This window comes from Cyprinodon tularosa, unplaced genomic scaffold (assembly GCF_016077235.1).
Source record: "Cyprinodon tularosa strain WSP-4 unplaced genomic scaffold, ASM1607723v1 ctg651, whole genome shotgun sequence".
In the NCBI taxonomy this organism is placed as follows: Eukaryota; Metazoa; Chordata; class Actinopteri; order Cyprinodontiformes; family Cyprinodontidae; genus Cyprinodon; species Cyprinodon tularosa.
In genome coordinates, this window is record NW_024039398.1 from 110,447 (window position 1) to 123,301 (window position 12,855).

Consider the following 12,855-nt stretch of genomic DNA (forward strand, 5'->3'; position numbering starts at 1 on the left):
TTTTATGACTGGAAACTCAATATCTGACCCCAAAGATAACAAGCATATAGCAACCCAAAGTTCAGTTTTTAACATAGCTTTTATGCATATAAAAATAGGAAACATTGAATCATAAAGTATTTTTTTAGCACTGCTTTGAATTAGTTTTATCAAATCAGGGTGACACAAATATGGTTCATGATTTTCTATTTTGTAAACATGTTTAGTAATGTTTGAAAACATAAAATGGAGAACAAAAACATCACTAACTAAAAAATTGTAAAGTGTTTGTTAATAATATGCAACTGATAATGTTGTTATACTGTCATTAAGAAAATTTAGAATTAATATTTGTGTACTTGTGTTACTTTTAGATTACATAACAGTGTTGTAACAAAGTCACGGAAAAAAAAAAACAAACAAACAAAAAAAAAGGATTTTTAGTGCACAAATTTTTAACTTGTTACATCTGGTGTGCTAAGGGGATTTGCTAAAGAAATAACAATACCAATTCCATTTGGGAAAGTGAATGAAATACAGTAAATGAAAGAAATGGCATACAACATATATGATCCAAGTCATATAAACCAACAGGTAAGTTAAAAACTATAATTAGTTGATTAGAAGAAAAAAAAAATTTATCTGAAAACATGCCAAATGGGCTAAAACATTATAATAAAGAAATAAATCCAAATGCATTTAATAATGGACGATAAATAAAGTCATAGACATTTATCATCGTCTAAGGTTTTGGAACTCTGGGGAGTCACATTTAGAATCGTTATATAGGAATTGAGAAAACATGAAATATTAGGGATCCTTCACAGGAACAAAACTAAAACTAACAAATTAAAAATAAATTAAGAAATAAACCCTAGAGTTTATAAAACCATTACCATAAGGCAACAGAAACAGGAAGAAGAAAGCTACAATGTAAAAGTGACAGGAAGTACTGTAACTTCAGGACCAAATCAAATTTCAACGTTTTTCTAAAAGAACTTTGTTTGTATTTTCAATCACTTAAATTTATGAAGAAGAAAAATGGTATAAAATTATACAATTTTGTAAATGACAGTAAACTCAATGTAAACCCCTAGCTATTATTATTTTATGTTTATTTTATCTATTTGTTTGTTTATTTATTTATTTTTACCTTCTATGTCTCATCTTTCTTAAAGTTATACTTTCACCAACTGTTGTCTATGCTTGACGTTTAATTAATTTTGTAATGTTACACAGAATTGCCAATAAAGCAAAAAAAGAAAGAAAAACAAAACAAACAAAAAAACAAAACAAAAAAAACACTCGAGGGAGGGATCCCTGCTGTCATTTTAAAATAAATTGTTCCAGTTGAAAAAAAAAAAAAGTGACAGGAAGTTAAGAGGAATTTCAGGAATATAAAATCGAAATATTCCAAAATAGCAAATTTCCCTTCCAAAAAAAAATTAAATAAATAAATAAAATAAAATAAATATTTAATAATCTTTAAAAGTTGAATAATCTTCAGATTATCTATTTTTTCTTGTAATGTTTACTATCCTACATTCACCGAAGTAGCGTTGGGGGCGGAGTCTGTTCATATGACGCCCCGCCCATATACCGACGTGACGACGTCACTTGCTACTATCAGTGATGGGATCCGGAACGAGCGCTGGTGAGTTTGTGTTAAACCAATAAAATCTCTCAGTTTTGCCTGGTCACCTCAACAGGGAAGTAGGCAGCAGTTACAAAAACACATCTCCAGGCTTGGCTTTCGTCGCGACGATTTTGCAGGAAGCCTGCGTCGCTGTCAGGATTTAACAGCCAGGTTATCATCTTCTTAACAAACCTGTGAGTAAGTAGCAGGACTGTTCTGTTCGCTTCACTGCTCTTAACCGTCCCGTCCGTTACCGTTAGCCCCTGTTAAGCTAGAGCTCGTTAGCTTGCTTTTAGCGTCAGCTTTAGGTTTGTTTGTCCTAAAAACAACCAGTGAGACAGAACTAGTGAAGACAGAGCTTTGCTGCTCAGCTGGTGCTGATAGTCAACAAGGGGCTATATAAAGGCATGGATGGCTGCTCTCCTACAGCTTCATCACTCTGTAAGGTTTAACTGGTTAAATACAGGATTTACAGAGGATTTGACTTATATCATTACGGTTTGTTGTGCAGCTTTTATGTGCAATCCAGATGGGACTTAAGGAAATAAATTCTGGAGGCTTGGAAATTACTTTAATAAAGACACCCATCAGATCAGTCTGTGAATAAATACATCTATTCATTATTGAATGGGCTAGTGCTTCCAGTTAAAATACTGGAGGTATGGGTAATTTTTTTATTTTGATCACCTTTATTTTATTCAGTCCCTTTTTACATGTTAGTAAAAGTGTAATCAGCAGATTTGCACTAACGATTATTACAGTTGGGGTTTTATTACTCTTTATGATCATGACTTAATATTCTGATTTTTCAAGCGATATTTATATTCTAACTAATGTAACTAATCTCTTTCCAGTGTAATACAACCTAACTATTCATGCAGTTTGATCTTTGAACCTTGATCTACAGGAATGGCTTTGGCATTTTCTTTATTTTAATGTTTTAAATGTTAAACCGATGCTATTAGTAGTAGTAGTACTGTTATTATTAGCTAGAGTCAGTAGTCTGTTTGTAAAAAAAAAACAAAAAACAAAAAAACCCCCCCCAAAAACAAAAAAGGGGATGGTGGAATTTTTGTTTTGTTTCGGAAGCATTCATAGCCTAATTAATTTAGTCTATTTGGCACCTTACAGTAGAACTGCAGTCAGTCCCTGGGCTGACATAGCTATCACTGTCCCTATATAGTTAGAGACAAATGCAGAGGACACATTACCCTTCTGGGATCAGCTTCATAGTCATGCTAGTCCACTTTGATTTTATTTATATTGCTCCGGCTACTTGTAAGCCCACAGCCCACCGAATGTTGAAATTACTGTTAATATATAGTAGAAATTTTACACATTCAGTAATGCAAAGTCACAGGGGATGGACATTTAAGAAGGGGGATGATTTTTAAGATTTTTTTTAAAAGAAGGGATGTCATCCCCGCTCAACTCGAGTACTGACTATAGTTTTACACTTTTTTTTATTGCACATTGTCTATAGTAGTAAGCATAATTTGCAGAAATGTAATTAAAGCAAACTTGCAAGGGAAATTTGCTATTAAAAAAACGCATTGGCCTACAGTCCTGAAAAGTTGATAGTTATGGTAAGATTCCAGGTAATATCATATAAATCCATAAAAAATATTAGGATTAGTTAAAAATGTATCATGTTATAAATGCAAGTATAAAAGCCCTCAAAGTATTTGTAGAGTGTTCCAGAGCGTTTTGTTAAACTAATTTAAAGTTACTTCTTTTTAGAATTTAGGTGTCAATCGTAGAAAGTTCAAAGCCAGACCGTCTGGTTCCACATCCAAACTTTGGTTTCCAAATGTTTGATTTGTATGCTCTCCCTAGCAAAGCTTGGGTTTTCTCCTCCAGCTTCCGCCCACATTGAAGAAATGCAAATCTCAGGCTTGATATATAAGCCCGGTAAAGGACTGGTGAGCTGCAACCTGTCACCCAGTCGCCGATGGGATTGGCTTTCCCTTTGCTCCACCCAATGAACTGATGGCCTTTTATTGCAGATGTAGATTCTCAGTCATCCAGTTGGGAAAAAAAAACTGTATCAAAAGTTGAATCACAAACCTTCAAAGTTGTTGGTGCTTACTATCTTTAACATACTTGAATAATCAATAGTTTAATGATTAATAATTAGCTTTAAAAAAATAATTGTGAGTTCAAAGACCTGATAATTATTTTTAGACTTCAGGGACAAATGTGATAGGACCTTTAAAAAAGGCCCTTTCACCTGGCTTTTTTTTTGGCTTTCCTGCTTTTAGTTGTGTAAGACATTAGAGACAAAAGTTAACTTACTGCAACATTCTGGGGAAGTTGATTTAAAAAGTGTTTCCTTTTTGTATTCAGATTTTTTTTTCTTACCGAAAGCAAACATTAAAAAACACAAAACAAAAACACGCTTGGAATATTTTACTATCTTTTTTAAGCAAGTTTAAATCAGACTGCTTGTTTAGCTTTGGTTAATTCTCTTGCTCTTCAATCCAAGGGGGATTTGGACTTAGGATTTGAACTGATGGTCAGCCATTAACCTTTAGGTTAGCTGTGGGACACTTAAATTCATGTTTTCATCAGTTCTGGAGAGATTTCCAGGTTCAAGGAGACCAACATTGACTACAGATGAAACCTTCTTTTACCATGATGCTGCTAGCTCTGTGTAACAGGATGTACACCTCCCAAAAAAACACCTTTTTATTAGTCAGTCTAAATAACATTTTCTGAGGAGTATTGGGAGTATCATTACACTCTTAGAGTAGTTTTGTTTGGCCACTCCTGGGAAGAATCCCTAATATTTAATTTTTTCTCCATTTGTACACAACTGTTCTAAATGTGACTCCCCAGAGTCCCAAAACCTTAGACAATGATAAATGGACTTGGAACTCTCGCCCGTAGACAGCTAGAGATAGGCACCAGCACCCCTCACGACCCCAGAAGGGATAAGCCTGATAAAAAATGAATGGATCATCTTTTGAAAAGTGTTATTTATTCATTTCTCTGATCATTTTATGTCTTGTATTGAAATCATTTTTCACATTTAAAATAAATCAAAGTGTTTTATATTGTTATTACGAGGAGGAGGGGTTCACAGCTCCGTAGACATTACAATATTTACTAAGCATCTCTCCCTGTGTTCCTCTGCAGCTCACCAAGGTCTCCACAAAGTCAGAACAGGTCAACAAGAACTGTCTACAGACTCAAGAAAAAAGAGGACAACAACAGATGGTACAGCCTTTATAAAGTCCTGAACTCTGTTACAGGGTCAGTCTGTGATAGCATGTAGGAACCAAGCTCAAGGTGATCTGTATAATGCCCTTCACACAAACACAAAAGATCTATCAAGAACTCGGGGAAACTTTTCCAGATAAAATTTGTTCCTTTTATATTTTTTTTCTGAAAATTTTGCACAGTGCCTCGAATATATTGATGTTCATTGTTAAATAACAAGCAAATACCATTTTACATATTTTTTATTTTCATTAAAGGTGCACAGTATCTCATGATAGTTTGTTGTGTTAAACTTTTCTCCTTCTTTTTGTCTGCTTTTCAGAGAAAATGAGCCTTCCCCTCTCCCGTTCAGAGGTGTTTGGGGAGCTGCGCCAAGAGCTCTATGACGATGAAGAGTTCCATCAGTCTGATGTACACATCTTCATCATCATGGGGGCGTCTGTGAGTTTGTGAATCTTCACTCTGCCCTGCTTCTATTTTATATGTAGTTCCACTTTTAGTCTCGGACCTTTAGTCACTGTTTCGAGGAAATAGTTTTGAAATAAAGATAGCGTAATAATTGCACAGAGTGAGATTTGGTCAGTGTCCAAGCTGATTTCAACAATCTGTGAGCAAACTTGGCTCACTGTCCGCTTTCAAAACCTTCAGACTCAAATGGTTCCTCTTTATGTTTTATCAAAGAAACTAAAACATTTTCAAACATGAAAATTTCTATTTTTATTTTATTTTTAACTATTTAATTCCTTTCTATTTTCGACTGAGTGTGTACCTGTCTAGCCCTCAGAGTAAGGACCATTTTTCTAATTACACCATCAAATAGAGGACCAGTTGTTGCAAAGTGAGACATTTTGCCGGTCCTCACATGCTTTTTTGCTAATGGTTAGGTTTAGGGCTTATGTGTCAATTGGTTAGTGTGAGGGTGATGACTATGATGGCAGAAGGAGTATATGTAGGCGTCATTTCTCTGCTTTTTAAAAAACATCTTGATGTCTGTATGTTTTCTGGCTCTTACATCATCTGAATGACAGAATGTAAATAAAAGAAAAGGGGTTTTATATTCCGTCTGCAAATTTCCACCTTTCATTCAGGTGTCAGGTTTCATTTCCTCGTTTCTTTCTTGCAAAATACCTTGCTTCTTCTTCCTTGTAGCTTTTCCCTCACAGGGTTTGGTTTAATAGTTGTCTCCCTTGTTTTAGCTGCATTATACTAGTAAAAGAACTGGCCTTCTAATGTCCAAAGATTGGGAATTATGTTTCTAACAAGCTACTTTTTTATCCAGCTTTTTAGTGGTTGTGTGCTGTTTTCACTGCAGGGCTTTCTCTTTGCACAACAAAGTGGCTCATTAAGCTTTTTCTGCAGCGTCACTGTCTGTCAGCATTTTTCTTTCATTGGGATCTGGGGGCAGATCAGGGACAGGGCTGGGCTCTGTTCAGCCAGACTGTAGCTGTACCTATCTAGTCTAACTATCTAGTCCAAAAACAAAGTTTGACAATAAACACATAAAGAGAGTTTTTATGTTTGCTCCAACTGTCCCTAATTTGTCCTGCGGTGAATCAGGATGCATGATTCTGTTTTTCTGTCAGACTTTTGCTTTGTAATGGTTTGTTGGAGACCATAGTGTTGAGTTACAGACTTGATCAGAGTAATGAGGGTAAATTCTCTCTGGAAGCACACAGCCTTAAATAAAAGTTGCCAGGTTACAAACTGGGGTGCTCCCAGATGAGGATTATCGTTTGTGTTGAGACGAGGAACAGCTAAGCTTATTGGATTGCATTTAGGGTCAGAGGTGCATTGTCTGGGGATTACTTCTTAATTAAGTTGACTTCTTTTGTTCATGCATGTGACATACCCTGTACTTAATGAAGGCTGCATTTTTATAAAATACAATGCAGCTGAAAAGTTGCCTTATTTATTCAGAAATTTAGTTTAACTCCTATTTTTACACACAGTGCTTTATTTGTTACATGTATTTAAGCTACACTTTTTTTCTAATAGAATTGGATAATTGCATCAAATTATACATTTATACCATTTCTCTTAAAAAGAATTCCTATAAGGTAAATCAGTTGCACTCCCTGAATTGAATCATAAAAAAAACAAAAAAAAAAACTTTCTGAATATATTACTTTTTATTATTAGAGGCCTATATTGCTTTAGTGAATCAGAATCAGAAATACTTTGATAATCCCAGAGGGAAATTGCTTTTGTTTTTTTTGGCTTTGGAGATCTGCATCGATTAGCTGATATGATAGACAAAGCCATTGTTGTCTAGATAGGCCCAATCGCAAAAGCAACAGGTTCTTCAGGATCACACCAGGAAGCAGTTGGTCAGTCAGTGTTTTATTCTGTTTTGTCATTCCTTCTGTTCTAGTTGGATTATCATGGTTGTGCAATCCTTAAATAAGACAAAGCTTTGTTTAAACCTGGCTTTACTAGCGATACTGCGACATTGTGAGAGTTGGGTGTAGTGGAAAATCTGCCTTAAATGTCGGTGGATAAGATGGGACTGCAAGTGAATAAACCTTCATGTGTTTTGGCCCACAGGGGGATCTGGCAAAGAAGAAGATCTACCCAACTTTGTGGTGAGTGATCATGTCTAGAACGGTTCAGCCTAATTTAAAAAATGCCTTAATCTGTAACCTCAGAGGTGAGTAATAATTAAAAAATATTCCCTTGTCTTCTCTCCCAAGGTGGTTGTTTAAAGACGGCCTCCTCCCTGAGCAGACATATTTTGTTGGCTTTGCTCGCTCCGAACTCACAGTTGATTCCATCCGCACTGCCTGCATGCAGTACATGAAGGTAGAACTTGATCTTTTGAAATCTGGCATTCAAAAAACAATTTTTATTTCTAATTCTTCCAGGCTGATTTAAATTCTGCTAATACACATGTTTACATTTGTGCGCTCTGACATAGGTGGCAGAGGCAGAAACAGAGCGGCTGTCAGCCTTCTTTGCCAGAAACACTTATATCAGCGGGAAATATGCAGATGAGGCCTCCTTCTCCAAGCTTAATGCACACATGCAGTCTCTGCCAGGAGGAACCGAGGCAAACCGCCTCTTTTACCTGGCCCTGCCGCCGACAGTCTACCACGATGTCACCAAGAACATCAAGCATCACTGCATGAGCACAAAGTCAGTACAATCTTGCCCACCTAGCTCATGTATCGTAACTGTGCTTGTTTCTTAGGGCTTCAAACACACTGGTGTTGAAGTATGTAACCAAATGTCTTAAAACCTAATATTGCAGCCACAGAGTTTGATGTATTTTGTTTAGATTTTTAAATATAGAGAAACATAAACCAGGACATTATTTCAAATCTAAATTAAAGGAGCAAATGTCTGTTTAAAATAAACAACAACAAAAAAACAACATCACTCTATATATCTAAAGATATATGCATTTGATTTCAGTGCCCCTGAGCCCATACTTTGTAAAATCACCTTTTTCCTTAGCAGTAGCTGCCAGTGTTTTTGGGTATATTCCTACAAGCATTGGACATCTAGAGACTGGTTGTTATTTTGTCTTTTGTCCTTTCTTTTCCCCCTTCTTTGTCATGTAATTGATTTAACGTGTCTAGAATGGCATAGTCGTGTTGTTAGCTGTCAGGTGTTGCCGGGAGGCCTCTGGGTTTAATCTCAGCTTCCTGTGTGGTATTTAGTCTCCTTTTGTGTCTGTGGGAAAGTCTCTAGCTTCCCAGTGACCTTGAACATGATAATCAGTGAAGTTTAACTATATGGAGTTAAGTTTTTAAACGTTTTACTTCTTTAATACGTCACTGCCGCACTAAATTTGGTGATTGTTGTTGAATTGTTTATCTTCCTGCTGTGTGTTGGTTAGGGGCTGGAACAGAGTGATTGTTGAGAAGCCGTTTGGACGTGATCTGCAGAGCTCTGAGGAGCTGTCCACACACCTCTCTTCCCTTTTCACAGAGGACCAGATCTATCGTATTGATCACTATCTGGGCAAAGAAATGGTGCAGAACCTCATGGTGCTCAGGTAGGAAAACCATCCTCCCATATTTTGCTTTGTTTTCTTTTTTTTAGTTAACACTGAATTATTAGCCTATCAGTAAATCTTCATACAGTCACAGAGCTCTGTTTTTAATTTTACACTGAAATAATGCATTTTATTAAAGCTTGTGTGAGTTCAGATTTAACCTGGCTTGTAATCAGGAACAGAGCTGAACATAAATGTTTCTGTGTGTTGTCACAAACAGCTGTCTGTGTGCTTTGTGAGCTATTGAGCTTGGAATAATGATGGCGTTTTCACTGCAGGTTTGGGAACCGAATCTTTGGGCCCATCTGGAACAGAGACAGCGTTGCCTGTGTCGTGCTCACCTTTAAAGAACCCTTTGGCACACAAGGACGAGGAGGTTACTTTGATGATTTTGGCATCATTAGGTGAATGAATGGAAAAGAAACTCCAATTCAGAAATATTTTCTTCCTTTTGAATGTCTGTTTTTTGTCTTTTTAAATAGCATGTTTTTGGTTTGCACCGATAATCGAAATGTGAGAAATGGAATCTTAAGTCCTTCCTAGTTCACACAAACCTGGGCATTAGAGAGAATCTAGCATCTTTCATTATATCCATCTTAGAATAATCTTGATGCAATGTCAATTTTATAAAATATTACACAGAATATATAAATGAATGATAGGTAAACTTAAATATTGTCAGTGCCATTATTACTTTTTAGCATAATTAAGCCTTTCTTACTTTTTTATTAATAGTTTTGTTTTTTTATACCAAAAATACTGATTTTGCTTGATTTTCATAAAAAAAAAAAATACTTTCCTGTCTCTTATTTTCCCAGTGTCTCTCTGCTTTCTCTTGTTGAAAAGTTGCTCATTTATCTCTTAAAAATTAAGCTAAAAAAATATATGTTAAATTAAAATTGGGTGCTGCCAATGTTTTTATTTTATTTATTTTTTTCCCCCCAATTAAGTAGATGCACTGAAATTAACCATAGCACTCCTATACTATTTTTAGTGTGAAGGATTATGCTTCTGAAATAAAGAAGGAGAAGGATATCTGGGGAAATGTTCATAATTAGAAAACCTAAAATGAAGTTTTTCATTAAGGTGCTTCATAAGCATCTAGATTTAACAGTAAATGTATTCCAATAATCCTTTTCTCCACTGTGATGAAAGGCATAATTCTGTCTTTGATGTGACGAGCTGTTTGATCCCTTTGTCCCGATCAGAGATGTCATGCAGAACCACCTGCTCCAGATGCTGTGCTTGGTTGCCATGGAGAAACCAGCTTCCACCAGCTCTGATGATGTCAGGGATGAAAAGGTACTAAATTTGTCTGCTGCACACACAACCCCTCTACATTTAGCAGCTAAATCAAAACAACTTTCCTCTTCTAGGTGAAGGTGCTGAAGTGTATTTCTCCAGTGTCCATGTCAGATGTGGTGCTTGGTCAGTATGTGGGGAACCCTGATGGTGAAGGAGATGCTAAACTAAGTTATCTCGATGATCCCACTGTGCCAAAAGGATCCACTCAGGCCACCTTTGCCACGGCTGTGCTCTATGTACAGAACGAACGCTGGGATGGTAAAGAGATTCGGCTCTTGAAAGTTTCAATAATGCAATATTTGAATGTTCTTTTCATGTAAAGCCTGTCAAATGTTCCTCCTCAGGCGTTCCTTTCGTCCTGCGCTGTGGTAAAGCTCTGAATGAGAGGAAAGCCGAGGTGCGGCTGCAGTTCACGGACGTCCCAGGAGATATTTTTGAAACCAAGTGTCAGAGGAATGAGCTGGTGGTGCGGGTGCAACCAAACGAGGCCATCTACGCCAAGATGATGAGCAAGAAACCTGGTGTTTACTTTAGCCCTGAAGAAACCGAGCTGGACCTTACTTACAAAAGCAGATACAAGGCAAGCTCATGTTGATTAGTTGTGCTGATTGAAAATCTTGCATAGTACCGCCCCCCACCAACACCACCTGCCTGCTACTTTTTTAAAAGATATTACAACTCTAATATATAATAATAGTCTAATATGTGTGTGGGTGTTTGTGTGTGGAAGTAAAACATATTCTTACATTTCAAGCCATGTAGAATCTGTGTTATAAAGGCCACATCAGAAATAATAGAGCTTCTGAGAAATCTGACTGAAGCCAGCAGCGACATATGTTCCACTTAGGCAGGAGGAACCCAGGACAGCTGGGAAACAGTTCTAGACCAGTTCTAGACCATTTTTCCACCGACATTTAAAAATCATGCTTATGCATTAAATGTCGGTGGAAAAATGGTTCTTCTGTCAAAAAAATAAAATAAAATAGTGGAAGAGCTGAAAAGATGTGTGGAAGTCAATAACCCTAAAATCCTGACTTTGGTATATAGCTAATGTAAATTACTTTACTTCTAAATGAGCGAAGACACTTTTTAACCTATTTAATGACAGTCTTACAATGTATGTCAGTATCATGTTAGCTGTATTATATCTCCATTTAAACTTTTTTTGGATCTTTTTTTTTTCTCAGGATGTGAAACTCCCAGATGCTTATGAACGACTCATCCTGGATGTGTTCTGTGGGAGTCAAATGCACTTTGTACGCAGGTCTGTTTCTGTTTCTTTCTGTTTGTTAAAGATTTTATCCTGCATTAGCTTCATTAGATGGTACAAAAGTGCACCCCCAGTCTACCTGATTAGTAAAAAAAGTTCAAGTAAAAGTAGTGAAAAGCTCTTCTTTTTCAATTGTTTTAACTTCTATTGTCGACATCTGCAGTGATGAACTGAGAGAAGCATGGAGGATCTTCACCCCTCTTCTTCATCAGATAGATAAAGAAAAGCCAAAGCCTATACCATATAAATATGGAAGGTAAAAAAATGCTAATTCTGCCTTCACAAAAAGAAAAATTGTTTTTCCTTATGAACCCAATTTTTAACTATTGTTTTTTTCCCTTCCCAGTCGGGGCCCTTCAGAAGCAGATGACCTAGTTCAGAAAGTTGGATTTCGCTATGAAGGCACTTACAAATGGGTCAACCCTCACAAACTTTGAATAGTAATGAGATGTTGGCTTAGGGGGGAGTAGAGGTAAAGTAGTAGGAGGGGTGCAGCAGAAAAAAGCCAGCGATCAGGCATCTGAGGAATACGAGCGAGAAACAAATTCGAAACCATTTCTCAGGTATTATTATCCTTCTTTGGAACATTAACAATTATTTGGATGAGGATTACGAGTTAATGCCACAGCTGTGGTTGATGCTTTTTTATACACACTGCAAAATCTAAAGTATTACTTTATAGAGAACAAAGAAATGAAAGCTGAATAAGTTGCATTCCTGTTTGTGTGGATTTTTGACTGAATAGTAAAAGAGAGAAACGCACAGCAGGATGATGAGCGGGTTTAAAAACGGGATCATAACAGGAGAAAGAACAACATGTACACCAGCTGTCAGTCCTTTACTCTTCATAATACTTTATATAAAAGTCTTATTATGCTTGCACTGCATTGATAGAAAGACATAGGATTATTTTTTAACTTTTTTTGCTTTTGCTGTCTGGGACCAAGGATATTGAAGGTGCGGAGGATCAATACGAAGTTAGCAGAAGTCTTAACTTTTGTCCCGAATACAAGCTAGGCTTCCACTAGCCTAATTCCAAGCTTTATTCCGATTTGTGTTTACATTTTTGTTTTTTATAATGTATTCATTCCATATTTCAACATATCCAGGAAGCAGGTATGCTGGCTTCCAATCAGCTGAATGTTATTCTGAATGCCGCTGCTTGCTTTATGTTAAAGTAGCTACACCTCCATTAAAATAAACTAGTTTTGCTTCTATTGATTTGCTTCTATCTTGTTTCTTAATATTTCAAACCAAATATGACTGAATGAACCTCAGATGCTGTCGCTGAATGAACATTTTTTAGGAGTGTTCATAACCTGTTAACAAAAACGTAAAAAACAACAATCTTACATTTAGTCTGCAAGAGGAAATCTGCTGTTGAGTTGTCTTTAACACACCAAAACTGAGGACATTTTTGTGAATGACTCAGCATTAAGAAAGGCC

The 12,855-nt window shown here is 36.4% G+C and overlaps 1 protein-coding gene across 3 annotated transcripts; it reads left to right on the forward strand.

Annotated features, from left to right (window-relative positions):
- The first annotated feature begins 1,570 nt into the window (after positions 1-1,570).
- Positions 1,571-12,626, forward strand: LOC119799165 (glucose-6-phosphate 1-dehydrogenase). Of its 3 annotated transcripts, none has more exons than XM_038308960.1 (14): positions 1,571-1,633; positions 4,754-4,834; positions 5,160-5,278; positions 7,382-7,419; positions 7,528-7,636; positions 7,752-7,969; positions 8,676-8,834; positions 9,113-9,238; positions 10,043-10,136; positions 10,211-10,397; positions 10,484-10,719; positions 11,327-11,403; positions 11,573-11,665; positions 11,756-12,626. In XM_038308960.1, exons 1-14 carry the CDS (start codon positions 1,612-1,614, stop codon positions 11,844-11,846), a joined length of 1,650 nt encoding a protein of 549 aa, XP_038164888.1. In that variant the 5' UTR covers positions 1,571-1,611; the 3' UTR covers positions 11,847-12,626. The 3 variants fall into 3 exon arrangements, with proteins under 3 accessions (XP_038164888.1, XP_038164890.1, XP_038164889.1); XM_038308962.1 differs by lacking the exon at positions 1,571-1,633 and adding an exon at positions 1,650-1,813; XM_038308961.1 differs by lacking the exon at positions 1,571-1,633 and adding an exon at positions 1,650-1,809.
- The last annotated feature ends 229 nt before the right edge of the window (positions 12,627-12,855 follow it).

What these genes read in the sequence shown, in the direction of transcription:
- LOC119799165 (XM_038308960.1), top strand. Translation starts at nt 1,612, where the DNA reads ATGGGATCCGGAACGAGCGCTG. An exon ending in GGGATCCGGAACGAGCGCTG is followed by an intron (nt 1,634 to 4,753) that starts GTGAGTTTGTGT and finishes GTTCCTCTGCAG; the next exon opens with CTCACCAAGGTCTCCACAAA. An exon ending in CAGAACCTCATGGTGCTCAG is followed by an intron (nt 8,835 to 9,112) that starts GTAGGAAAACCA and finishes TTTTCACTGCAG; the next exon opens with GTTTGGGAACCGAATCTTTG.